The sequence below is a fragment of the Tamandua tetradactyla genome, chromosome X (assembly GCF_023851605.1).
Source record: "Tamandua tetradactyla isolate mTamTet1 chromosome X, mTamTet1.pri, whole genome shotgun sequence".
Classification (NCBI taxonomy): domain Eukaryota; kingdom Metazoa; phylum Chordata; class Mammalia; order Pilosa; family Myrmecophagidae; genus Tamandua; species Tamandua tetradactyla.
Genome location: NC_135353.1, coordinates 61,673,749 through 61,699,637, shown reverse-complemented (window position 1 = coordinate 61,699,637; position 25,889 = coordinate 61,673,749). Strand labels below are relative to the sequence as shown.

Sequence of the window (25,889 nt, the reverse complement as noted above, 5' to 3'; positions counted from 1 at the left end):
GTAGAGGGAGCAATGGTTTTAAGGGCAAAGTCTCCATGAAAGACAGAGTAAGAAAGCAAGAGAAAGAAGACAAGAGATATTGAAAGGGACTGAAGAAAGAAATGGATTCCTCAGACTCAAATAAGTGGGGAGACTTCTTGATAATTAGGCTATTGTTACTGTTTTAGAATAATACTTTCCTGGTATAGAAAGAAGAATGGGGGAAATTACCCTGAATCCAAGCCAGGCAGACAAGGAGTAGCAAACCTCATTTGGTTGTCAATGCTGGCCTCAGAAGTGATCAGGCGTAATGACGTAAGCATCCTCTCCAAGACAATCTTGCCAACAGATCTCAGGAAAAGTGGGTAGTTGCAATATTGCTATGTTGCCTAGATAGATTTGAGTTTCTGAAGGACTGAGGTGATATACAATGTAGTCCAGGTACATGAAAATGAGACAGATGGGTGCACCTGCTTATAATCGGATAACAAGGCCAGCTTTGTTATCATTCAAAGGTATTAGCGCAGGAAGAAAGGGCCTCTTTTTAAGCCAGGGTAGCTGACCTCCCCTGGGTGCAGTTCACTCTGCAACAGGCATCCTCACAATGAGGTTTTTGCAAAACTCAATGGAGCTTGGAAATCCACCAGCTCCATCACACTCTGCCCAACAGGTCCAGGCTGATACAGGCACCCATGCCAAAGGGAGCCCCAGGTTTGAAAATTTGGTGAACTCCTGTGCTTTGTTTTTCTGCTGGCCCTTACCTCATGGCTTGTTTCTCATTAACTGAAGGTCTGTTTTCCTTCTCTGGAAGGCTGTGATCTCTACTGGTTGCAGGCCATCGTCCATTTGCCTGAAGGGCAGGAAAGACACCAAAATAGTTGGTCAAGAGAGTGTAGCAGAATAGGGTAGTAGAAAGCCTCTGATGAAGTATTAGGTCCACTTACCTGCCTTTGCCCACTGGTGCAGGCATAACAAGGGGTTTTGTGAAGGCTCTTTTACCAACCAGCCAGAAGGTCTCTTCTGTGTCTTTTCCCTTATTATAGAAAATATTGAAAGTTTTAAACATGTCATAATCAGTTTTTCTAAAGAAGTTCCTCTGGTCAGGAGAGTAGGAGCATTCAATTTGGCTCAGAAATTGTCTCTGCTTTATCCTTATCACCATGTATTAGAGTCTTCCTTCCTCCAAGTCTCTCTTTCCATCTGCACCTTAGGCTCAACCAGGCTCCATAGGCTGTCAGAGCTTCCAGAATAAAAGTGAACACCATCTCAAGCTCTCATCTAGGTATTTTGTCTACCCATCGCCATGCAGCTCCATCTTTGGGAATATATGGATGGTTGGCTTCAGGACAATAAAATATCTGGATGCTCAATTTAAGATTTTGTTTGTAATTTTTGCCCTGATTTTTGTCATTAAACAATCCATTGTCTTTTGTATCTAGGATATATACATTCAGAGTCTATCTCTCCTGCTCTCACAAAATCCAAAAGAGATAAAGAAATGGAAAGCAGACTGAAGAAATATTTGGTTCAAGGCTATAAATAAACCCTCCATGAAGCAAGTAGGAAGAAAATAGTCCAAACTCTATTAATCGGCAACCAACTCACCCTAAATATCAAATAATTGGACTATCGGGGACCATTCTTTTCAGAAGAGGCAAACAATTTGAAAATGCATTCACGTCATTCATGCTTGCATCTATTCCATGAACATTCACACTTGCTGAATAAGGGTGAGAATACAGACATAAATAAAGCATGGCTCTGTGCTTAAAGAGTTCATGGTATATTTGAATAAAAACTATCAGGCCATATCTTGGGTTCAAAACATATTGAACCCAACTCCTCTGCCTCTTAAGTTCTTTCTTTTTCACACAATACTTAAATGCAGTGTGTTGTACAGAACAGTTGCACAGTAAGAGGGTTAACAGGAATCCTCTATCCTTGAGCACTTGTAATACTCAAGGCATTAATGGATCTCATTTTGATAAAACATACCTTTAAGGCTTAAACGTGAAGACGTCAACCTACAGACATGTTTGATTGCTTATCTTGAGATCAGGAAGCCATCATATAAACCCCAAAGAGTTCTGTGATGCCAGGACTGCCCAGAGATTTGGGTGGATCCTGGGAGACTCTGGGATGCCAACACTAATGGTTGCAAAGGAGGATGGGAGTGTTATGGACTGTATTAGTTAGGGTTCTATAGAGAAACAGAATCAACAGGGAACACTCATGAATATAAAATTTATAAAAGTATCTTATGTGACCATGGGAACGCAGAGCCCAAAATCCACAGGGCAGGCTGTGAAGCTGACGATTCCAATGGAGGGTCTGGATGAACTCCACAGGAGAGGCTCACCAGCTGAAGCAGGAAGAGAGCCTGTCTTTTCTGAACCCTCCTTAAAAGGCTGTCGGTGATTAGATTAAGCATCCCTCATTGCGGAAGACACCCCCCTTGGCTGATTACAAATGGAATCAGCTGTGAATGCAGCTGATGTGATCATGATTTAATTCTATGAAATGTCCTCATCGCAACAGACAGGCCAGCACTTGCCCAACCAGACAAACAGGTACCACCACAGGGCCAAGTTCACACATGAACCTGACCATGACAGTCCACCCCTTGTAGACTTGGCATCTATACATATCACCTTAAACCATATGTAATTTCTAAATAAAAAACATTAAAACACACATATTTTCTTTCACCTAACAATAGTAAACTGTCCTGCATATAACTGGAAACACATTAACTCTCTCTAGAATAAGTTACAAGTCCTTGGGTAATATTCATTCTTAAACTTGATATCTTAAAACTTACATAGGATAACAGGAACAAAACAGCATTACAGTCCTCGTTTCTGTAACTGATCATGTGGTCGAAGTTCATATTTATCACTACCTTCTTCCACTACCCATTCCATGTTCCCTTAACCCTCAGCAATCACTTCAGCTGGCTGTGGTTCTTTGCCTGGTGGGGTGACCCAAACCTTCATTCCTGAAGTTTCAGAGCCATTGGTAGTCCTGCCTGGATCGGGTTGTTGCAGTTTTCCATTGATTTTAATCACAGGGCATGGTAGTAGAAAAAGACCCCTTAGGGGATCTCCCATATTCCAAGAAAACTCTTCTTTACCTCCATTGTATAGGTGCATCCTATTTCCCCCTGATAGTCAGGGTCAATCACCCCAGACAATAATGCAATCCCCTTCTTGGCTTGTTGATACAAGGGCATGAGAAGTCCAAAGTGACCAGGTGGCAGTCTTAGATTCCAGTTCAATGGAATCATTATTGTTTCTCCAGGTGGAAGCATTCCCCTATTGGGACTAAAACCTGCAGACCAGCAGAGCTCAGGGTTGCAGGGCCAGGAAGCAAAAATTTTCCTAGTGGATCACTAGTGGTAATAGTGACTGGTGCCACTTCCATTTCCACCCCTTGGTTCCACTGGATGCTGGCTATGGGAGAAACAGCATTATACAGCAGACACTGATTCAGAGCATATACAGCTTCCTGGAGAACATTACCCCAGCCCTTCAAGGTATTGTCATTTAGTTGGCACTGTAATTGAGTTTTCAAAAGGCCATTCCAACATTCTATCAATCCAGCTGCTTCTGGATGATGGGTAACATGGTAAGACCAGAGAATTCCATGAGCATGTGCCCATTCCCACACTTCATTTGCTGTGAAGTGTGTTCCTTGATCAGAAGTAATGCTGTGTGGAATACCATGATGATGGATAAGGCATTCTGCAAGCCCACAGATGGTAGTTTTGGCAGAAGCATCGCATGCAGGGAAAGCAAACACATATCCACAGTATGGGTCTATTCCAGTTAGAACAAATCGCTGCCCCTTCCATGAAGGAAGTGGTTCAATATAATCAATCTTCCATCATGTAGCTGGCTGGTCACCTCAGGGAATGGTGCCATATTGGGGGTTGAGTGTGGGTCTCTGCTGCTGGCAGATTGGGCACCCAGCAGTGGCTGTAGCCAAGTCAGCCTTGGTGAGTGGAAGTCCATGTTGCCAAGCCCATGCATAACCTCCATCCCTACCACCATGACCACTTTGTTCATGAGTCCATTATGCAATGACAGGAGTTTCTGGGGAAAGAGGTTAACTGGTATCCACAGAACAGGTCATCTTATCTACTTGATTATTAAAACCTTCCTCTGCTGAAGTCAACCTCTGGTGTGCATTCACATGGGACACAGATATCTTCATGTTTTTAGCCCATGTAGAAAGGTCTACGACATACTTCTTCCTCAGACCTCTTTGTCATCAATTTTCCAATTATGGTCTTTCCAAGTCCCTGACCATCCAGCCAAACCATTAGCAACAGCCCATGAGTTAGTATACAAATGCACCTCTGGTCAGTTCTCCTTCCTAGCAAAATGAAAGACCAGGTACACTGCTCAAAGTTCTGACCACTGGGAGGATTTCCCCTCACCACTGTCCTTCAAGGACACCCCAGAAAGGGGTTGTAATGCTGCAGCTGTCCACCTTCGGGTGATACCTGCATATCATGCTGAACCATCTGTAAACCAGGCCTGAGTTTTCTCTTCCTCCATCAATTCACTGTAAAGACCTCCCCAAGAGGCCATAGCTCTGGTCTGGGAAAGAGAAGGCAATGTGGCAGGAGTGGAGACCATGGGCACTTGGGCCACTTCTTCATGTAATTTACTTGTGCCTTCAGGACCTGCTCTGATCCTATCTCGTATATACCATTTCCATTTTACAATAGAGTGCTGCTGTGCACACCCAACTTTATGGCTTGGTGGGTCAGACAATGTCCAGCTCATGATAGGCAATTCAGGTCTCACGGTAACTCAGTGGTCCATGGTTAGGCTTTAAGTCTCTACCAAGGACCAGTAGCAGGCCAAAAGTTGTTTCTCAAAAGGAGAGTAGTTATCTGCAGCAGATGGTAAGGCTTTGTTCCAAAATCCTAAGGGTCTGTGTTGTGATTCTCCTATAGGGGCCTGCCAAAGGCTCCAGACAGCATCTCTATTTAGCACTGACACTTCCAGCACCATTGAATCTGCTGGATCATATGACCCAAGTGGCAGAGAAGCTTGTACAGCAGCCTGGACCTGTCGCAGAGCCTCCTCTTGTTCAGGTCCCCACTCAAAATTAGCAGCTTTTCTGGTCAGTCGATAAATGGGCCAGAGTAGCAGACCCATATGAGAAATATGTTGTTGCCAAAATCCAAAGAGACCAACTAAGCATTGTGCCTCTTTTTTACCATAGGAGGGGCCAGATGCAGCAACTTATCCTTCACCATAGAAGGGATATCTTGACATGCCCCACACACCACTGGACACTTAGAAATTTCACTGAGGTGTAAGGTCCCTGTATTTTTGTTGGATTTAGCTCCCATCCTCTGACACACAAATGCCTTAGCAGTAAGTCTAGAGTAGTTGCTACTTCTGGCTCACTAGGTCCAATCAACTTGATATCATCAATATAATGGACCAGTGTGATGTCTTACAGGAGGGAGAAACGATCAAGGTCCCTGCATACAAGATTATGACATAGGGCTGGAGAGTTGATATACCCCTGAGGTAAGACAGTGAAAGTATACTACTGACCTTGCCAGCTGAAAGCAAACTATTTCTGGTGGTCCTTACTAATAGCTATTGAGAAAAAAGCATTTGCCAGGTACCAGGGGATGTGTTGATTTGCTCAAGCAATGATACCACATCTGGAACAGCAGCTGCAATTGGAGTTAACACCTGGTTGAGCTTACAATAATCCACTGTCATCCTCCAAGACCCATCTGTTTTCTGCACAGGCCAAATAGAGTTGAATGGGGACATGGTGGGAATCACCACCCCTGCATCCTTCAAGTCCTTAAGAGTGGCAGTAATCTCTGCAATCCCTGCAGGAATCTGGTATTGCTTCTGATTTACTATTTTGCTAGGTAGGGGCAGTTCCAGTGGCTTCCACTTGGCCTTTCCCACCATAATAGCCCTCACTGTATGAGTTAGAGAGCCAATGTAGGGATTCTGCAAGTTCCTCAGTGTGTATATAGCAATTATACATTCTGGATCTGGGAAAATAACTACAGAATGGATCCGGGGACCCACTGGACCCAATGTGAGATGGACCTGAGCTAAAACTCCATCGATCACCTGGCCTCCATAAGCCCCCACTCTGACTGGTGAACCAGAGTGACATTTTCTGTCCCCTGGAATTAATGTCACTCCTGAACCAGTATCTAATTGTCATGGTCAGCTTCATGTGTCCACTTGGCCAAGTGGTGGTACCTGTTTGTCTGGTTAGGCAAGTGCTGGCCTGTCTGTTGCAATGAGGATATTTCATAGAATTAGATTATGATCACATCAGCTCCATCCACAGCTGATTCCATTTGTAATCAGTGAAGGGGAGTGTCTTCTGCAATGAGTGATGCTCAGTCTAATCACTGGAAGCCTTTTAAGGAGGATTCACAAGAGACAGGCTTCTTTCTGCTTTGGCCAGCAAGCCTCTCCTGTGGAGTCCGTCCAGACCCTCCATCAGAATCATCAGCTTCACAGCCTGCCCTGTGGATTTCAGACTCTGTGTTCTCACGGTCATGTGAGGCACTTTTATAAATTTTATATTTGCTGTTGATGTTGTTTCTCTTGAGAACCCTAACTAATACGCTTATAATCCCTGAAATAGCTGATCATTTCCTTTCCCCTAGTGCACAGTTACCCTGTTGAGGAAGGGTTGGAGGAAGATTAACAGTATAAATCTGTGGTAGTGTAACAGGGTTCTCCCCCAAAGGGACCTGGCCTCCCCTTCGTTGAAGGGGGCTCTGGGTCTGTAAACTGTCTCCAGTCTGGAAATTGATTAAAGGGCCGTGACTCTGTATTTTTGTAATTCAGCTTAGACTTCTGTTCACTTGACCTAGAATTCTTTTGTTTATAGAGCTTGAACAAGAATTTAGGAGACTGCCCATCTATTGTATTTCTAGGTACCCCATGATTTACTAGCCAATGCCACAAATCTCGGCGAGTCATATAATTTTGACTCCTGCTTTGGGTTTGCTGTCTATTATAACAGCAAATTTACCCTGTCTTTGGCAATTAAGTGCTGCCACCTGGCTTCTGCCAACTCGGGATCCCATCATCCCCATTGTGTTTAAGGATTCCAGCTCAGTGACAGCAGTTCCTACAGTAATATCTGACCTACAGAGAAGTGCAACTACAGAGCTTTTCAGGGATGATGGGGCTAGTCTCACAAATTTATTTCTCACTGTTGTGGTAAAAGGTGCATCCTCTGGACATTCCTGGGGTGTAAGAGCAGGCTTTGCATGATAAATCCATGCTAACATTCTAATCTCTCTAAGCCTCTGAATCACCTCATCTGCATTATGCCAGGGCAGCTCTGGCATTTCAACCTCAGGTAATGTAGGCCACCTTTTGATCCATGTTTCAACCAACCATCCAAACAAATTGTTAATACCTTTTTTAACTCCTCAAAGTATAACATGGAACGCAGAATCTCTGCTTAGTGGGCCCATATCAATAAATTCAGCCTGATTCATCCTTATATTCATCCCACCATTATCCCACACCCTTAAAGTTCATTGTCACACATATTCCCCTTATTTCTGTCTATATAAATTGGAAAACTCACACAGTTCTTTTGGAGTATAATGTACCTCCTCATGTGTGATACTTTGTACCTCGCCTTTAGGGGCCTGTTGGGACTTTAGTCTAGTTACAGGTCTGGAAGAAATGAGGGGTGGTAGGGGTGGGTCATGAAAAGAATTAGAAATATCTTTCAAGCCATTTGTTTCAGGGCCTTCGTTTGCAGTTTCATCTGGTGAAGCAGGATTAATCACTTCAGGGCTAATCCCTTCAGGAGGAGGTTGGGTGGCCAACTCCTCAAAGCAGGCTGGAGGTGGGGCAGTTATGTCCTCAGGGCAAACTATTACAGGGTTATCTAGAGAAGACTCAGTATGACTTCACCCCCGACATCATTATCAATCCATATGTCACTATCCCATTTTTCAGGTTTCCACTCCTTTCCAATCAATGCCCTCACTTTAATGGCAGACACCATGCAACATTGAGCGTTCAGTTTATGTTGTAAAGTTGCTACTCTAACAATAAGATTCTGAGTCTGATTTTCAGAGATCTCAAGTCTACGGCTATGGGAAGTAAGATTTTCCTTCAGGATACTCATAGAAACATCTACATCAGTCAGACGGTGCTTAAGCTTCTCGTTTGAAGCCTTAAGCCCATCCTTTTCACTCCTTAATGTAGCCAGTGTATCTAACAACAACCAGTCAACATCTCTATACCTCTTATTTCCACAAAACTCTGTAAAGGTGTCAAAAACATTATCCCCCAGAGCCTAGTGATATTTTGACTATCTTTTTTTGCCAACTCACTCCATGGATTAGGAGTGCTATTCTGATTATGGGAGTCAGAGTCCTTAGTGCCTTTGAGTCCAGTTGTAGTAGAAAACCGTTCATAAAAACTCATTTTTAAGATTCTGTTTCTTAAGAACCACTCCTGGTACCAAGTTGTATTACTTAGGATTCTCTAGAAAACAGAATCAATGGGGAACACTAGCAAATATATAATTTATAAAGATGGCTTACATGACCATGGGAATGCAGAGTCCAAAATCCGCAGGTCAGACTGTGAAGCTGATGATTCTGATGGAGGGTCCGGACTAACTCCACAGGAGAGGCTTGCCAGCAGAAGCAGGAAGAGAGCCTGTCTCTTCTGAGTCCTCCTCAAAAGGCTTCCAGTGATTAGATTGAGCATCACCCATTGCAGAAGACACTCCCCTTGGCTGATTACAAATGGAATCTGCTGTGGATGCAGCTGACGTGATCATGATTTAGTTCTCTGAAATGTCCTCATCACAACAGACAGGCCAACACTTGCCCAACCATACAAACTGGTACCACCACTTGGTCAAGTTGACACATGAACCTCACCATGACACGGACTCAGGCAAGTTTACAAATCAAATGGTATGTAAGGGAGCTCCAGGGATTCTCTGAGGTTTTGGAATCCATCCCAGAGAATTCTTAGTATTCTTGCTCTTTGTTTACCCATCCTACTTCCAAAATTCTGCTGAAGAGAAGGAGAGAGGGAAACAAGTATGGTAGCCTAAAGCAAACTATTTGACCCAACATAAATCCCTGAGTGGTCCCATAAATCCCACAAATAATAACATTTTACTTTGGTGTGGCATATTTTAAAGACATTTTGGTATCTCCTGCCTTATTTAATTTTCACAACAACCCTGAAAGGTAAGGATTACCATTAATTTCATTCTAAGATGGGAACACTGAGGTTCCGGGAGACTGAATGACTTGTCAATAAGTAGGCAGAACTGTGACTTGAATCTAAATGTACTAAACTCCAAATCTTAAATGCTTTTCTCTCCATATCACATAACTTCTCTAGCACATTGGAGTCAAGGGGCAAGTCTTGATGCCAAAAACAAACTGTTGGGATTTTGAAAGCCTGTGATTAATGAACATCCTGATAAGCACAAGTCATAAAAGGAAAAACTGAAGCCCAGGGAGGATGAGGTTACTGGTCCAACATCACGCTGTCATTGATGGAGCAAGAATTAAGGAGGTGACCTTCTGACCTTTATGACTCAACACAACTTCATGATTACTTAGCTCAATTGCTGTTGTGCGTGTGTGTGTATGTGTGTGTTTGTGAGTGCATGTGCACATGCTGTTGTGCATCAAAAGTCAGTGTAGAGGGCGGGCCGCGGTGGCTCAGCGGGCAAAGTGCTTGCCTGCTATGCCGGAGGACCTCGGTTCGATTCCCGGCCCCAGCCCATGTAACAAAAACGGAGAAACAGAATACAATAAAACAAGAAAATGTTTAAAAATGTTTCCCTTTCTTCCTTCCTTCCTTCCTTCTATCCTTCCTTCCTTCTCTCTGTCTTTCCTATAAAAAAAAAAAAAAAAAAAAAAAAAAAGTCAGTGTAGAAGAGATTTTGCAAATAAAACAAGTCTAATGCTTAGGGGTCTGAGAACTAAATAACATTTAACCCTAGAGTTCAGCAACAAGGTAAAAAAGCATCCAACTCTAGTAAGAACAACGTAAACTGACTGAGAGCAACCTTTTGGAAAAGTCTTTGCAGAATATAAGCCTATCTAAGAAGCCATGGTAAACATTGCTGATATATACATATACATATATATATATATATATATATATATATATATATGTATGTATGTATGTATAGACAGAGAGATAGATATAGATATGTAGATATATCATATGGTACTTCTAACTTGTCAGAAAAACAGTAACCAAAATAAGACTCATTTAAGAAAAGCAGCAATAAAATGAATTACCACTAGCTCATAAAAAAATAAATACTTTAAAAGTAGAATTGGTCAATGAAACATTGATAATTTGTTGCCAGAATAGCACAAGAGGGGATTGTAGTGGGACATGGGACAGCTTCCTAGAGATACTGAACTTCTCATCACTAAATGCGTCCTTCCCCAAACTGCCACAACTTCTAATTTTGGTTTTTCTTTGTGCCCCTCTCCCCCAATTATTTAACTGCCCTTACATTCTCTCTTCCCTCCCAATATAATCCAAATCTTTTATTCCACTAAGGGCAACAACTTAAAGTGTCACCACTTCAGTGAAGGAGATGTGTGTGGGTGAGTGTGTGGAGAGTGGTTCTGTTGTTTCTGAATCCAAGAGCTTTAAGCCCAAGTGAAGAGGCTCTGATGGAGAAATTTCAAGCATCAGCCAGATGGAAGGAAAAGATGCTTCTTGCTTTCAATGCCTTCCTTCAACCTTTGAAATCACACCTGGCTGACCCATGTACTGGAGTGCCCCTTGATGTCCAACAGCACAGAGGGTGGAAATGTTGTACCAGAATTTTTGGTGTGCTGGGCTGTGGGATCAACAATGCCATCCTGATCAAAAGAGGGGAAAGAAGTGTAACAAATAAGGTATCAGCGGCTGAGAGTTCAAATAGAGTCGAGATGCTATTCTGGAGGTTACTCCTATACAAGCTTCAGTTAGACATTGCTACCTATCATAACTTGCCAAACCCCAACCAAAACCATTCCTGCCAGCCTAAAGAATGCCTAGAGCAATATATAAGATTATACAAAGATTTCATGCACTAGGGTAACTTTCCAGAAACCTACAACCTCCAGATGGGTCGCTGGACTGGATAAGTCCTGAAACCTAGAGGGCCCAGCCTCTCCAGAACTTCAACTAGTTCCATTCCTCTATCCCATGTTATTGACAGCCCCTTCCAACATGAAAAAGTTAGAATGGGCATAGTCCAAATACCCCTGAAGAGTGGGAGAAAGATCAAAGTGATGGTGGAGTTATACAGAGAAGGTAGGGTTTAACAAATGAGTATGATTGCTGAATCATTATATTGATATTTCTTTTGGTCTCCAGTATCTTAGAACAGCTAGAAGTGAAAACCTAAAATTGTGGAATTGTAACCCATACCAAACTCTGAAATCTGTTCTACAAATAATTGTTGTGATGTGCTTTGAAATTTCTTGCTTTTTTGTATGTTATTTTTCACAAAAAAGAAGAAAATTTTTATTGTGATGATAAATACACAGATATATGATGATATTGTGAACTACATGATTGCATGGTATGTGAATATATAATATATATCAAAAAAATAAAAATAAAAAAAAGAATTTTTGGTGTGCTGGGGATATTGTCTTATTAGGGCTATATTCCATGCCTCCAAAGGACTAAGGATCCTCCTATACCCTAGGCCCTACCATGTCATGAGCAATACCTGTATCTGGTGGGGAGGTGGGGAGTACAAAGACAGAAAAGATTTTCCCTCCTCTCTCTTCTTCTCTTTGAATCTTATGACCTCTCCTCCAGTTTCTCATTTTCCCTTACCTTCTCCTGTGCTAAGTATCTCCTCTCTCCTCTCTCAGTATCTCCCTCTCTAGCTCTCTTCCCCATGGAGCTCCTGCAACCCCAATAGCCATGACTTAACAGGGCCTCTGGTGAAACCTCTCCCTGCCTCTTCCTCCAACTTACTGTAGTGCATTCCCAAATGCTCTAGGGGTGGGGGAAACTAAAGCTGCAAAGGTCCTTTTTGTAGTAAGTCCTGTTTTTGTATATGAAGCAACCAAGGTCTAAGAGCTTCTCATTTGAATATTGTGGAGCAATGGAAATCATGGGGTTGGGGGCATATTTTTCCTTTTCAGCTTTGAAAATGGCACCTCTTCCTTTCTTCAGCTTTTTAATGAAGGAATGTGTGCCTAGCAATACAGAGGAAAGTGTTTCAGGAAACCAAGCTGCCTTTGTCCACCTCTACTGAAAAAATAACAGAATGTATAGCGGGACCATCAAAGACTTGGGTTATTAGATTCACTGCCTAAGTACTATTCCTACTCCCATCATATCATTGTCTGAGTTCTCTTAAGAGGTGGGAAAGGAGCCTTGGTGTCCTTATAAGTGAGCAATCTCACCAGCTAGGAGATATTTTAAAAGTAGAATTGGCCAATGAAACATTGATAATTTGTTGCCAGAATGGCATAAGAGGGGATTGCAGTGAGCCATAGGACAGCTTCCTAGAGATACTGAATCAACTAGAATCAGAACTCCCAACTTTAACTTCTAAAATCCAGTTATATATAAATTGTCACCATTTGTGGAGGGCATGCCAATGACTAAAATAAATTGTGCATCACTTACTGCCTGGTTTTGCTTTATTCAAAAATAATGACTGTGGGAATAATTTCCATAAAGTACGTCATAGAAAGGGCACTAATCAGGAAGTCAGGCTTCCTGGATTTCGGCCTGATTCTGCTATCAATTGACTGTGTGATCTTCATTAGATTACTTCATTTCTTTGGACCTTGATTTTTTCATCTGAAAATGAGGAAGTTAGATTATCAGATCTCTATGGTCTTTAACAACTGGGGCAGCCAGGGCCCTTGGGTCATCCAGAAGTAGATGAGAAGAATCCAGTGAATATAGCAAAAAAAGAAGAAAAAATTTAATCCTGAACCCTAGATCAAGTGATTGCTCTAACAAAGAGAAAAGATGCCAGAAAAAGTTTGTCTTTCATAGAAACTGACTTTGTTCCTCCTGGTCCTAGGATAAAGTCATAAAGCCTCTTGGTAAATAATGGGCTAGTAGTATAGATGAAGAGCCAGAAAAGGTGGTTGCTGAGCAGATAAATGGCCCAAACTTATCAATATTGTGGCTTTTTGAACAATGTCTGGCACTGTCAAAGAGCAACCAGAAATGGAAGTTAGAAAATGTAAATAATAGTAGAACTTATTGGATAGCCAAATTCTGGAAAGTCCTTCAGAAGAAAAAGGTACAGCTCACAGTCTGAGAAATGCAAGAGTTTCAACAATCCTCAGCACTGTAGCCATATTTTAAAGGGAAGAAAAATGAGGCAAAGGTGAGCAATCTGTCTAAACCCCAAAATGGAGCTGGTGAGTCTGCCAAAATTGTAGCTGTGAGTCCTAGGTAAACTTTTTCAGCAGACTATGACCTCTTCAGAAGCGGGTGTGTCCAAGTGCATTAGTTCAAAAAACAAAAGCACATTATACCTTGAGCTCTATCCTTCCTCCCAGTTCAAAGAACTGTCATGGTTCTGTGACTGACATGAGTGTGGTAAGCTGTAAAAGAAGGAGAGTCATAACTCTGACTCCATTCAGGTAAAAGGAATGAGAAAATATCAGTATAATAAATGCCTGCACTTCTAAATGAATTAGACCCTTAGGGAACTCCTATGGAGAGAGGTCTAGTTAGGATTTCAGAATGAGGGAGGGTAGCAGATGGTCTTCCACTCCAGGCCCAAATAAGGCCTTAGCTGTGGTATCTATTAGCCTTCTAGACACCATCTCAAATGAAAGGCTATGCGACAGAAAGGCATTAATTTAACTCCAGGGTTGAGATGGAGAAACTAGCAATTACCACTGTGTTCTCAACCGAAATGTGACTTAGGGAAGTTTTGCCTAAGCAACTTCTCACACAGGCTTCTGCTGGTGCTGAACTCCTGAGTTTTACATAACCCCATGTTAAAGGCACAAGGGTATTTTGTCCATGTGCACCTATACAACCCTCTGCCAATACTGCTGTACTTAAAACATCAATGGAAAATATCCCAAGAGCTTTGCCAATAAATACTTTGTGGAGACTGTACACTCATAGCTGTCCTTTGGGGATGTGCATATATCTGTGTACACACATGAACGTATTATTTTCAAACCAATGATCCCAACCTGGAGTAAGAGATGTACATGGAGAGCTATCACTTAAAAATTATTTAGAACCTAAGGGTAATTGTTTGGTGAAGAACAATAATTTCTTAACTGAGGTAAGATCCTTGACCTTCTGAAACTGTCATCCTGTGAAGTGAGACCTTGTTGAGGATAAGTCTTAGAAAAAAGTCCGAGATTTGTTTGCACACATGTTAGAGAAAGTCAATCTTTTAGAAGCTGATTGCAATCTGTGTGGGAAGACAAAGTTGGAAATACCTACAAAAGATTTCTGTTCTACATATACAATCAGTAATTCTTAATATCATCACATAGTTGCATATTCATCATTACTTAGTACATTTGCATCAATTTAGAAAAAGAAATAAAAAGACAACAGAAAAAGAAATAAAACAATAATAGAGAGAAAAAAAGATTTCTGTTATGTGTGCTCACAAGTACTTTCCTTCTCTTTTTAGCTACAGTACTACTGTTTGTAACTTTCTCACTGACTAATGGTCGCTCAAAATCTCTGCTTAAAAGGGCTTGTCCCATTTCTAAGAGCCACAGGCTAGGCTGGTGTGGATCTTTCGCCATCATCTGGTCTTCAGGGAGCCTTTCTAAAGAATAACCATACAGGTGAGGAACACACAGCTCAAAGAGAACGGTGTGCTTATTTCACCCATCATCTAGTAGTGTGGTAAGTAAGATCATTTCAGGGTTGGGTCACTAATCTCTTCTATTCCAGTTGTATTCAACTGGGCACATAGGAGATATTGGTGAAATTGATTTTTAAAATATAGACCTGTGATTTGTCCTCATCTCATAGCCAATATGAGGTTAGAGGCTATCTCTTACAAATCTTCAGTTAGGTGTGAAGCTTAATGTCATATTTGGGTTATGGTCATTAGGTTCTGGAATAGCACACAAACCAGCTCCTTTTGTGAACAGAATACATTTGCGTGTTTCTTTGTATCCCTCAAGATGCCTTCCTTGCACAATCTGTGATTAATGAACACCTGCTGTGGATGATACACTCTATTTTCTTCCTTCCAGCTGATCTCTGGACAAAGTGCTGCCCAAATCTCAAATTTCAATTTCTGCTCTCAACTGTGTATTTCTAATGTGAAATGTTTGGAGCTTCCCTGGTGCAGACCAGAATATGAATTCAATCTTCTACAAGCTTACATCAGTCTAGGAGTACTGTGCCAAATCTTCATTGCAGTTCTGTGATCAATTTCACTTCATCCAGGTTGTACTTCAAGAGCAAAGTCATATGCAAAGTCTGCCATGTCTATGAATTTTGAAGACTTTCCCAGATGTCAGAAAATTTATTCTGACAGCAGCTTCTGAGTTCTGTGCTGCCTTCTTAATCATGGTTGCACAGGCTAGGTTGACTAAGACTAGACCCATTGTACAAGCCTGTTTCTGCACATGAATGATGGGGAGTGGGGTCAGACCAGGTAATATCCACTGTGATATAGGCCACTGTATTATCAGGGACTAGTTGAGAATATGGCTGAAGTTTGAGAAGAACTTGTTTTGCCAGAGCTTGGACAAGACAAGTTGAGAAGAGCTTGTAGTTACCAGAGCCTGGGCTGCTAAGGGCTTTAAGTGCTTTTTATATAATCTATGAGAACAGTATATATAATGAAATTTGTTCTCTAAGCTTTTACTGTAATAGCCTGTGTTCTAGTCTGCTAGCTGCCAGAATGCAACACACCAGAAATGAATTGGCTTTTAATAAAAGGGGATTTATTTTGTTAGTTCTTCAGAGGAAAGGCAGCTAACTTTCCACAGAGGTTCTTTCTTATGTAGGAAGGCACAGGATGGTCTCTGCTGGCCTTCTCTCCAGGCCTCTGGGTTCCAACAACTTTCCCCGGGTGATTTTTTTCTGCATCTCCAATGCCTGGGCTGAGCTGTGAGTGCTGAGATGAGGTGTGCTGAGCTGCTTGGGCTGTGCTATGTTGAGCTCTCTCATTTAAGCACTAGCCAATTAAATCAAACATCATTCATTGCAGCAGACACAACTCCTAGCTGACTGCAGATGTAATGAGTGACGGATGAGGTTCAAAAGACAGAACTAGGTGCCTTCACCTGACCAAGTTGACAACTGAATCTAACTACCACAATCTGCAAAAATCACTTTGCTCAATCATGATATAGGTAAAAAGCTCATTGTGATTCTGACACTGCCTTAGAAGTGGCAGTAAATAACCAAGAAAGAGTTGAGTTAGCATCTTGCCAGCAACATATCATTGGCATAATAGTTTGTATAGTTTTCTTCTCAAAGAAGGGGAGAAGAAATGATGTCTTGGATACCATTCTTGTTTTGATAGAAATAAGGGGTTTATATACAGGCAAGTTTAAATTAATAATTTCAGAATTCCGAGCTCCTTAGTTTGAAGGGATTACTGTTCACTAAATTCAAGGGGGCTATTTGATGAAGCCAGAATCCTAGGATCTTAACTAGTTCATAAACAGAGCTAGAACAACAAATAGAAGCTGGCTCAGAGTCAGCTAACTTTGAGTGTGTCTCCAGAAACTAGTTGAAAAACTGAACACATCAGTCCCTTACCTAGTTCTTTTTTCAGTATGACCACCCCCTTGCCCACCAAACCCATCGAGATCAGCAGTTTTTTCTTTTACCCAAAGGAGTTTTTTCAGTTGTTGTCATCAAATTGACTGGATGTTTCAGTGTCACTTAGCTACAGCTTCATTTCTGTAACAAAAAAGGTCCATATTCAGTCCAACATCACCCCCTACTCTCTTGGCCATTACAGACCAGGAAAATTGTTTGACAAATAGACTTAATTTTCTCAAATTGTCTTTTATTTTTCTTTAAAAACATTCCAAATCAAGTCCCTGTATAACTTTACCCTATCTTGAGAAAGAATCACTTTCCCTACAGCAGGATGGTACCATCCCTGCCTTCCCTCTATAGATGCTCATGTAACCTTGTTGATTCCATTACAGAAGCTGTGCTCATGGTGTCTCCAAATAAGCAGTATCTGGCCATGGTGAGGCCCACCACTCCAGCAACAACTGGCTCTATATGATAGCAGAGGGTCGGGATTACTGTCACCAGGTAGGCACCCAATGCTAATAGAGGAACACTGCAAGGGGAAGGAATGTTGCTTCATGAAAGAAAAAAGTTGCCATCAAGTACCTCTGGAAATATAAAGGAAGATTTTTCCCAGAAGAAAGCAAGTTTATAACAATTCCAAGTAACAGCTACACACAAGAAGCTTATATTTCTCAACAGGGACAAATAAGCATCAAACCCAAAGCAGAAAAGCCCAGGTAGGGACTGAGGACTCAAACATGCTTTTTGCAAGAAAAAGACGTAACTCTTTCTTATACCTTGGGTTGGAAAGGAGGGCTCTCATTTGACTGTCTGTCCCCCAAAATGTGTCTTTCAAAAGAATTATTGCTAAGACAGTTGGAAAACCTGAAAAATAAGTAGAGTTGACTTTCAGTCATGTGTTTTAGGGGCATAGAAGTATAGATAATCCAAGAATATTTTGTATTTTCCCTTAGAATGGGTTTAATCTTACATTTCATTATGGTTATATTAGTTATTCAGAGAATAGACAGTACTTGAAAAAAGTTAAACAGTCATACCAAAAGTCTAGTTCAGGAGTATCTGTCAAGTTCTCCACATTCATCTGTCTGGTCTCTGTTCTGTTTCTGTGTTAAGAATTTTCAGCATTACCTTTTTGCTGTATCCTGAGTTATCAAGTAGTTAGGTGTTTTGTTTAAAAAGTTCTTCCTGCTGAGAATAAAAATAAATGAGAACTACAAAGCAATTTGGCAATGGGCTTTTATGACTTGCTCATTTTAACTCATCTCTCACTCATTCAGAAGCATTCACTGAGCAATGAGCTGCACAACATGGGGAATAAAAAATGAAATGTAGCACATGGTCTCAGTTCTTCAGGAGTTCCTTTAGTCTAATTGAAAGATGAGACTACCAGATAGGAAACAAATAATCAACAACCCAAGACAATATATGGTTGAGGCAAGATATGGTATAGACAAAAGTGTTATAATAGTTTAGAGATTGGGAGTGGGACAGTTGATTAGGATCTGAATCAGTCAAGAAGGGTTCAATGGAGAACATAGGATTTGATTGGGATCTTGATGAGTGGTGTTCCAGTTTGGTAGCTGCCAGAATGTGATGTACCAGAAAGAGAATGGCTTTTAAGAGGGGAAATTTATGAAGTTGCAAGTTTACAGTCAAAGACAGTGAAAATGTCCCAATCAAAGCAAGTCTATAAAAATGTTCAAATTAAGGCACCCACAAAAGGTTACCTTCACTCAAAAAAAGGCCAATGAAGTTCAGGGTTTCTCTCTCAACTGGAAAGGCACATGGCGAACATGGCAATGTCTGCTAGCTTTCTCTCCAGACTAATTGTTTCATGAAGCACCCCTGGGGGTGTTTTCCTTCTTCATCTCCAAAGGTCGCTGGCTGGAGGGCTCTCTTGGTTCTCATGGCTCTCATGGCTCTCATGGCTTTCTCATGATTCAGAAGTTTTCTACAAAATATTTCCTCCTTTGAAGGATTCCAGTAAACTAATCAAGACCCGCTTGGAATGGGTAGCATCACATCTCCCTCTAACCAAAGGTTAATACCCATAATTGGGTGGGTGACATCTCCATGGAGATAATCTAATCAAGTTCCCAGCAAAGAGTTCTGAATAGGGTTTGAAAGAAATGGCTGTCTTCACAAGATTGGATTAGGATTAGGTGTGGCTTTTCTAGGATACATAAATCCATTCAAACTGAACAAGTGGGTATGATCTGAATCAGAGAAAAAAGACATGAATCAAAGGTTTGGGGTTGGAATTCAGTATGGAACTGGGAAAACACTTAGAGAAAGGAGCCTCCCTAGTTCAAGTGACATGTTAGAAACTAAAGACAAGTTTAGATTTAAGTGGGTTGCACATGATGGAGGACCTTGAGCCACTGGAGAATCTTGAGCAGGGAAGTTACATGATGAAAATAATTTCTAAATGAAGATACATATATAGAATGCATTGAAGAGGGAATCTATTAGGTGGCTGATGCAATAATTCAATCATAATGTAGTGAATACTGACAAAAGAAATGACAACTGGGTTAAGGACAAAAGGCAGAGATAAAAGAAAGATATTACAAAAAAAGAACCAACAAACTTGACTGTCTGACAATCATGGGGAAATTGGCATGGTGTTATGAGCTTATGCTGGTTTGTGGGGAAAGATGACTTGAGGTTTTAGATATGTTGAATTTGAAGTGATGGTGAATCATCCCAGAAGGGGTATGCTGAGGGGGCTTGGAGATGTGAAACTGAAGCACTAATGAGAGATGAGGGCTTTCCTCTGTAAAAAAAATTACTAAACACTTGCTATATATTAAGCACTCAGGATACAAATATGGGTAAGATATGATTACTGCCATCAAAGAACTTAAAGTCTAGTGGAAAGACAGGCAACTAAATACAGATAATGCTGATGACTGTGGGAATGTTGATTGGAAAGAAGTTGAGAATGGGAGCAAGAAGATGCCATTGCAGTGGTCCATGAAAGAGATGACGGGGTCTGGACTTGGGTAGTGAGGGTCAAGGAGAGATAAGATGCATTTGAGAAAACTTAAAAGTTAAAATTTACAAGATTTAGAAATCAGTTGAATAAATGTTGGAGTTCAGAGTGAGTGTAAAAATAAGAATTACTCCAGAGACTATAACTAGAGTAACTGGGCAAATGGTGGTTTGTACCAGCAACTGAAATAGAGAATACAGGATGAGGAGGAAGTTTGTGGGGGAAGAAAATTCTGTTTTCAATGTGTTAAGTTTGAGTCACCTGTGGAATAATGAAGTGGAAATGTCATCAGGCAGTTTGACACACAAAGCTAAAGTTAAGAAAGAGGACTGTGCTAGACCTGTGGAGTTGGAAGTATCAACATACAAGTGGTAGTCAGAACATAGACGTGAATGAGATAACCTAGGAGAACATACAGAGGGAGGAAACAGTGAGTCAAGGACAGACCCAGGGGAATACAAAAATTTAAGGGATAAGTGGAGACAGAAGGAATTATCAGACAATGGTAGAAAATGAAAGCCAGGTTGAGGTAAAATGAGAAATAAATTAGAGATGAGGACATGCAGAAAGCCAGAAGACCACAACTCTGAGTGCTTTGCACAAAATGCTAGGGCAGCCACAATTAGAGGACAGGAAGAGCTAAGAGAACTGGTAAAGGAAGCAAGAAAAAGCCTTCAGTGTGAGGAGCATGTTGATGACAGCCAATTGAGGGAAGTTTTAGGGAGGACATCAAGAATCAAATGCTGCAGAGGAATAAGGATGGATAAGACCTGGGACAAGTGGTGAGGACTGAAACTAGATTGAAAAGAGGCTTAGGAGGTAGTGGATAGTCAATAAATGGCACACTGTTATTCTTTTTTAAGGTTTGGTAGAAAAGGAATGATAAAGGAGGAGGTGTAAAAGAAACCTGGAAGAGTAGAGCAGAAAGAAAGAGAAGGGGGGGGTGGATAGGGAGAAAGAGGGGGTAGTAAGTGAAATATCTGTGGTATCAAGTGAGATGTCACTCAAGATGCCTGTGTAAAGATACATGGGAAGGATTTAATGAAGAGGGAGATTCTGAAAATATTAAAGCAGGAAGGGATGAATTCGGGAGTAAAATCCTTTAGTGGTGATTTTAATTAATAAAATGAATTTTCCTAAATACGACATCAATATGTTGATCTTATAACATATTCAAACATGTAAATATTGTCACTAGTGAGAAGGGTGAGAGCCTTTGGGAACTAGAACAAGAACTGCTACCCACTGGAATAGTACAGGTGACAGGAGGAGAGAAAACTTGGAGAGACATAAAGGAATCATACAGGGCTGCATATCTGGATAATCCACTTGTCCATAATCAGGAGAAAACTACCTTCCTTACCTTTCTCTAATCTTCCATTGAGGCTCATAGGAACGTCCTGTCTTGCTTTTGATGGCTGTTGTTACCTAAGGGCATGCCTATTTGAATCCGGCCTTGCACCTCTGGCATGTGGCTGTACCTTAAAGGTGCAAAGAGAACTCAGACTATCTAGGGACATGTTTGCAATTTCAGCTGCATGCTTACTGCCATTCCTCTTTGGGAGACCTGAGGCCACCATGTAGGCATCTCTGATGGTCTCTACCTGGGAATCATGGAAAACAGTATTAGCAAGAAAATAATTTCTTAGCATTTTTTTTCACAGTGCTTTAGGAGTATGACAGAAGCTAAGTGTTTTCAAAAAGTGAGGAAGGCAGAGAGGGGCAATCTGGTTCGCAGGTCTGGCTGTGCATTAGAATCACTTAAGGAGCTTTATAAAAAATACCAAATGTGTAGGCTGCACATGCAGAGATTCTAAAATTAGTGTAGATACTTCAAAGCCTCCTATTTGACCCTTAAAAAATATCAGGCTCTAAGAAGTTCCAGGGGGAAAGGAAAAGTAGAGATTTGGGGAGCTGTCCCTATCATGTCCCTGGAGAAGCACCCTAGGAGAAGGTTCCTAGGTTGCTTCTCCAGCAGGTATTTATCCAGTTGATATTGGGTGAATGACCTAGGGAAGCCTTAAGGGGAGTACAGGGAAAAGGAAAATGAGGCGGGAGAAGAGAAAACCCCCTCTGCTTTGTCTTTTGCAGGGCCATTTGGTATGAGACACAAGTTTTAAACACTAGCCACCTTCTCTCCTATTTCTGCCTCCCTGAGGGGCAGCAGTACTGCCCTCAACTACTTTGTAGGGATCAGTTAGAGCTGGACACATGGAAATAAGAAAGACAAATCTGTGTTCCTTGTCTCCCCATCAGGAGTGCACTCACTCATTTAGGTAACCAGTACATTGAGGCTTTGTAGGTACATCCAAAAGAAAAGTAAGCTAAAAGGAGTTCACTGAAATGTGCCAACTAAAAACCCATGTTCTCCTAGAGAACCTCACTCACAGTGTATAAGTTAAGAGCATAAACTCTAAATCTACACTGTATTAGTTAGAATCTGAGGTCCACCACTTAACAGACTGTAGCCTTGTCACTTAACTTTCTGTGCTTCAGTATTCTCATCTGTAAAATGCGTAACTCATGGTTTTCTAAGGAGTAAATAACATAATATATGTTAAAGCACTTAAAATATGCCTAGTGCATGATAAGTGCAATATTTTAACACCATCATCATCACCATCAGATTAGTATGTATTTAGACCAGGCTTAGAACTGTGGTTATGACTCAGCTCCAGAGAAAGTTTAGTAAGCAGTCATAGACCCCTCTTTTGACTTTTTCTATATGGCCAAATAACAATAATCCATTGAACCTATAGGACTTTGTACCTTAACATGTTCCACCCAGTCCCTACTTTATGTCGTGCATTTTGAGAAAAGGATCCCTGTCCTCAAATAAGCATGTCTGCCTGCACAGAAGAAGCCAATGTTATAATGCAAATGCTTTATGGGAGGAGAAACTCACTGACTGTCCATTATCAGAGATGGGTAATTGACCTTTCAGCTTTAAGGAGTCAATCATCCAGGAGGTCCCAAGGATATGGATGCGGAGATTAGAAGGGCAGAGAGCTTGGGCACCGTCTGGCCTTGGTGGGCAGCCTGCTATGGGGAATTGTGAGTTGCATGAAGCAGCACTAAGGACACTGAAAGGGAAATGGGAGGAGTGGAAAGGGGTCTGATTAAGATGGGGGTGATGGTAGGAGAACTGAAACTGAAAATAAATCACCAGCTTGATAATTTTTCAGTAGCTTTCTCACTTCCACTTCAGTTTATCAAGTGCCAGGGGAGATGATTCCAATTTTACAGGTAAAGAAAATGAACAAACAGGTTTGGTGTCACTGCTGTTTCAATTTTTACTTCCATTGCACTCTGTTGCTTTTAATAAATAAAATTGAAAAATTAGATTCCATTTTTTATTCATATATCCCTGCTCTGTGCTGGGAGTAGCCCACCCCCACTTCCTCCCATGGCAGCCATAAAGTACCAAAATATCTAATGGCCTTGTCCTAAGAACTCCCAACAATCAGCTGAACAGAATCAGCTGTGCTAATCGAAACAGTGGCTTCTTTACTGCCCACATTGAATCATCTTTGAATTTTAGTTTCAACTGAATTAGCTTTCAGTGCTTTTTTTTTTTTTCTATCCAGGCTGCCTGAGTTCAACAGGTTAATACAGGTAGTCTGACTCCATTGATTTTACCTCCACCGTGGTTTCCATGTGTGTTCCTTGATTAGCTTGCAGCTCCTGCTGATTGACAGGTACAATGTCTATTTATAAGCCCTATTTGGGTGACTTGGCCTAACCCTGAGGCTCTCTACCTGACCTAAAAGAGCCCTGTCTAATCTGAGATAAACACAATGCCTGTGTGTGAATTGAGAGCTAGAACATTTCAGACTACTGTGAAGGATCAAATGAATGGGGCTACTCACTCTCCAGCTCTATCTTGGTTCCTTGGACAAAGGAGCTGTCTAAAATCCAGTATGCCTGGGGCATCTTGCTCCATCAGTAAGACAAGTATCCGTGATACTTTTAGTCATTTTCTGCCTAGACATGAGATATAAAATCAAGGGCAAGGAAGCATGCAGCAAAATGAGTGAATTTAGTCTTCTGTTCTCTACTCATCTTTTGCAATCTTTAATATGGAGAATGAGAATTGATAGGTAAGAGGGCTGGGGGAAGGTAGTAGCAGGGATTTTCAACCTCACAATCATACGTGGGCTTTTGGTTATCCTGTAGCAATTCCAAAGAGCAGGCCTTATAGCTTCCTGGAGTTATGCTAAAGTCCCCTCCTATGTAACAGAGGTACCTAAAGGAGGAGGTTAAATTCTAAGAGCATATATTAGAGCAACCCACTTTACCAAGATGGATTCTGTAGCAGTCACCAGCCATGGGCAAAACACCGATACTTCTGCATTTCCTCCAGTGCCCACACTGTGGGCAATTAGCCACTAAAGTGCAATAATTCTCTTGACTTAAATCTCTTTTTAGTCTTAATTCTAGGAAATTGCTCAAAAGAAATCTGACTGGTAATCTTTTGCTGGGTAGAGAATTCTTATTTTGTAAAGTGTGAGGTTATATGCATTTTACCTGAACTTCATTTCCAATGGGATACCAATAGAAGTGGTGAACTGCTTAAATTTAAATTCATAAATAACAATGTTCTGTCAATTGGCATCTGTGCTGGTTTGAATCTATGGTGGACCTCAGAAAAGCCATGTCTTTTAATCCTCATTCAATACTGCTGGGTGGGAGCTTTTCTGATTGTTCGCATGGATATGTGACCCACCCAATTGTGGATGGTAATTTTTTATTAGATGGCTTCCATGGAGTTGTGTCTCCATCCATTCAAGGTGGGGGTGTTTACTGGAGCTCTTTAAAAGGGGGAGCCATTTTGGAAAAAGCTCAAGAGCCACGAGAACCATGACAGCCAGAGATTTTTGGAAAGGAAGAAAGACTACACTCCTAGGGGAGCTTCATGACACCAGAAGCCTGGAGAGAGCACTAACAGATGTCACCACATTTGCCACATGCCTTTCCAGTTGAGAGAGAAACCTTGAACGTCATTGGCCTTCTTGAACCAAGGTATCTTTCCCTGGATGCCTTAGATTGGATGTTTCTACAGCCCTGCTTTAATTTGGACATGTTCACAGTTTCAGAACTGTAAACTAGCAACTTAATAAATTCCCCCATATAAAAGCCATTCTGTTTCTAGTATATCATATTCTGGCAGCTAGCAAACTAGAACAGCATCCTTCTATTTTGCAATATACAAAGATGAACATTGGACCTCATATGAAGATTTTACTTAGGAATATATTTCCCCTCTGACTGGCTTACCTTGTAGACATCATGAAAGACATCAGATTTACCATCTCAATGGTCTCACTCATGGGTCAGATGGTAGTGAAGCCCACAATGGTGCTTAAATACAAAATGACCAAGTTAAAGCTCTCAGGTTCTACCACGCAGCCCCCTTTTGAGCGCGTCGGCAACTTATCTGAAAAGCATACAGCTATTCCTTAGAGGATATGGGCCTCTCTCTATGTTATATACCTGATTGATAGAACACAATTCCTCCAAAATGACTGAGTAAATGATGAGGATGAAAATGACACCTGGATGAAAGCCTCAACTTATTCATTTATTCCATAAATAATTATTGAGTACCTACAATATGCCAGACATTGCACTGGGTGCTGAAATACAGCACTGAAAAGACCGACAAAGTCCATGCTTTCATAAAGTTTTTCAACTCTCTAAACTTCTACCTTGCCCCACCCCCCAGGAATATTCCTTTGTTGTTTTTCATGAGACTAGTTTCCCAGTCATGTCCTTGAAGATCACACTACAACATCATAAGGTACCCTGGAAAATTTGGAAATTGTAGCAACAGGCAAATTTTCACCTAAGTGGGGTGGAGGTGGGGGGGGAATCCTAGAAAAACAATCCTGCTACTTTCCTCTAGGTTCTCAAAGAACTGTCTTCTTTTAATTGGTCAGCTTCCTAGCAAAGTCATGAAATGGCATATAAAAAAACTAAAGGACCAAGAATATAAGTGACCAGTATGATCTACAGGTAGTAGAAAATTAGTTTTTGTGCCCTGCTCCCTTGGTTTCCAAATCTTATTTGATTTGAAGGTGTGGCTCAAACCTATTGAGGATAGAGAGGGTGCAGGGCAGGAGGAAGGAGCAGTTAGT

The 25,889-nt window shown here is 41.2% G+C and overlaps 1 protein-coding gene across 1 annotated transcript in view; it reads right to left on the bottom strand.

The window, feature by feature from the left end:
- Positions 1 to 741: 741 nt before the first annotated feature.
- The window catches only part of GUCY2F (guanylate cyclase 2F, retinal), a 173,855-nt gene continuing 148,707 nt past the window's right edge, over positions 742 to 25,889 (bottom strand). The window contains 8 exon segments of the mRNA XM_077146970.1: positions 742 to 829; positions 924 to 1,012; positions 13,520 to 13,588; positions 15,758 to 15,800; positions 17,128 to 17,221; positions 21,181 to 21,226; positions 21,228 to 21,396; positions 25,039 to 25,165. Coding sequence (XP_077003085.1) covers positions 742 to 829; positions 924 to 1,012; positions 13,520 to 13,588; positions 15,758 to 15,800; positions 17,128 to 17,221; positions 21,181 to 21,226; positions 21,228 to 21,396; positions 25,039 to 25,165 — 725 coding nt within the window.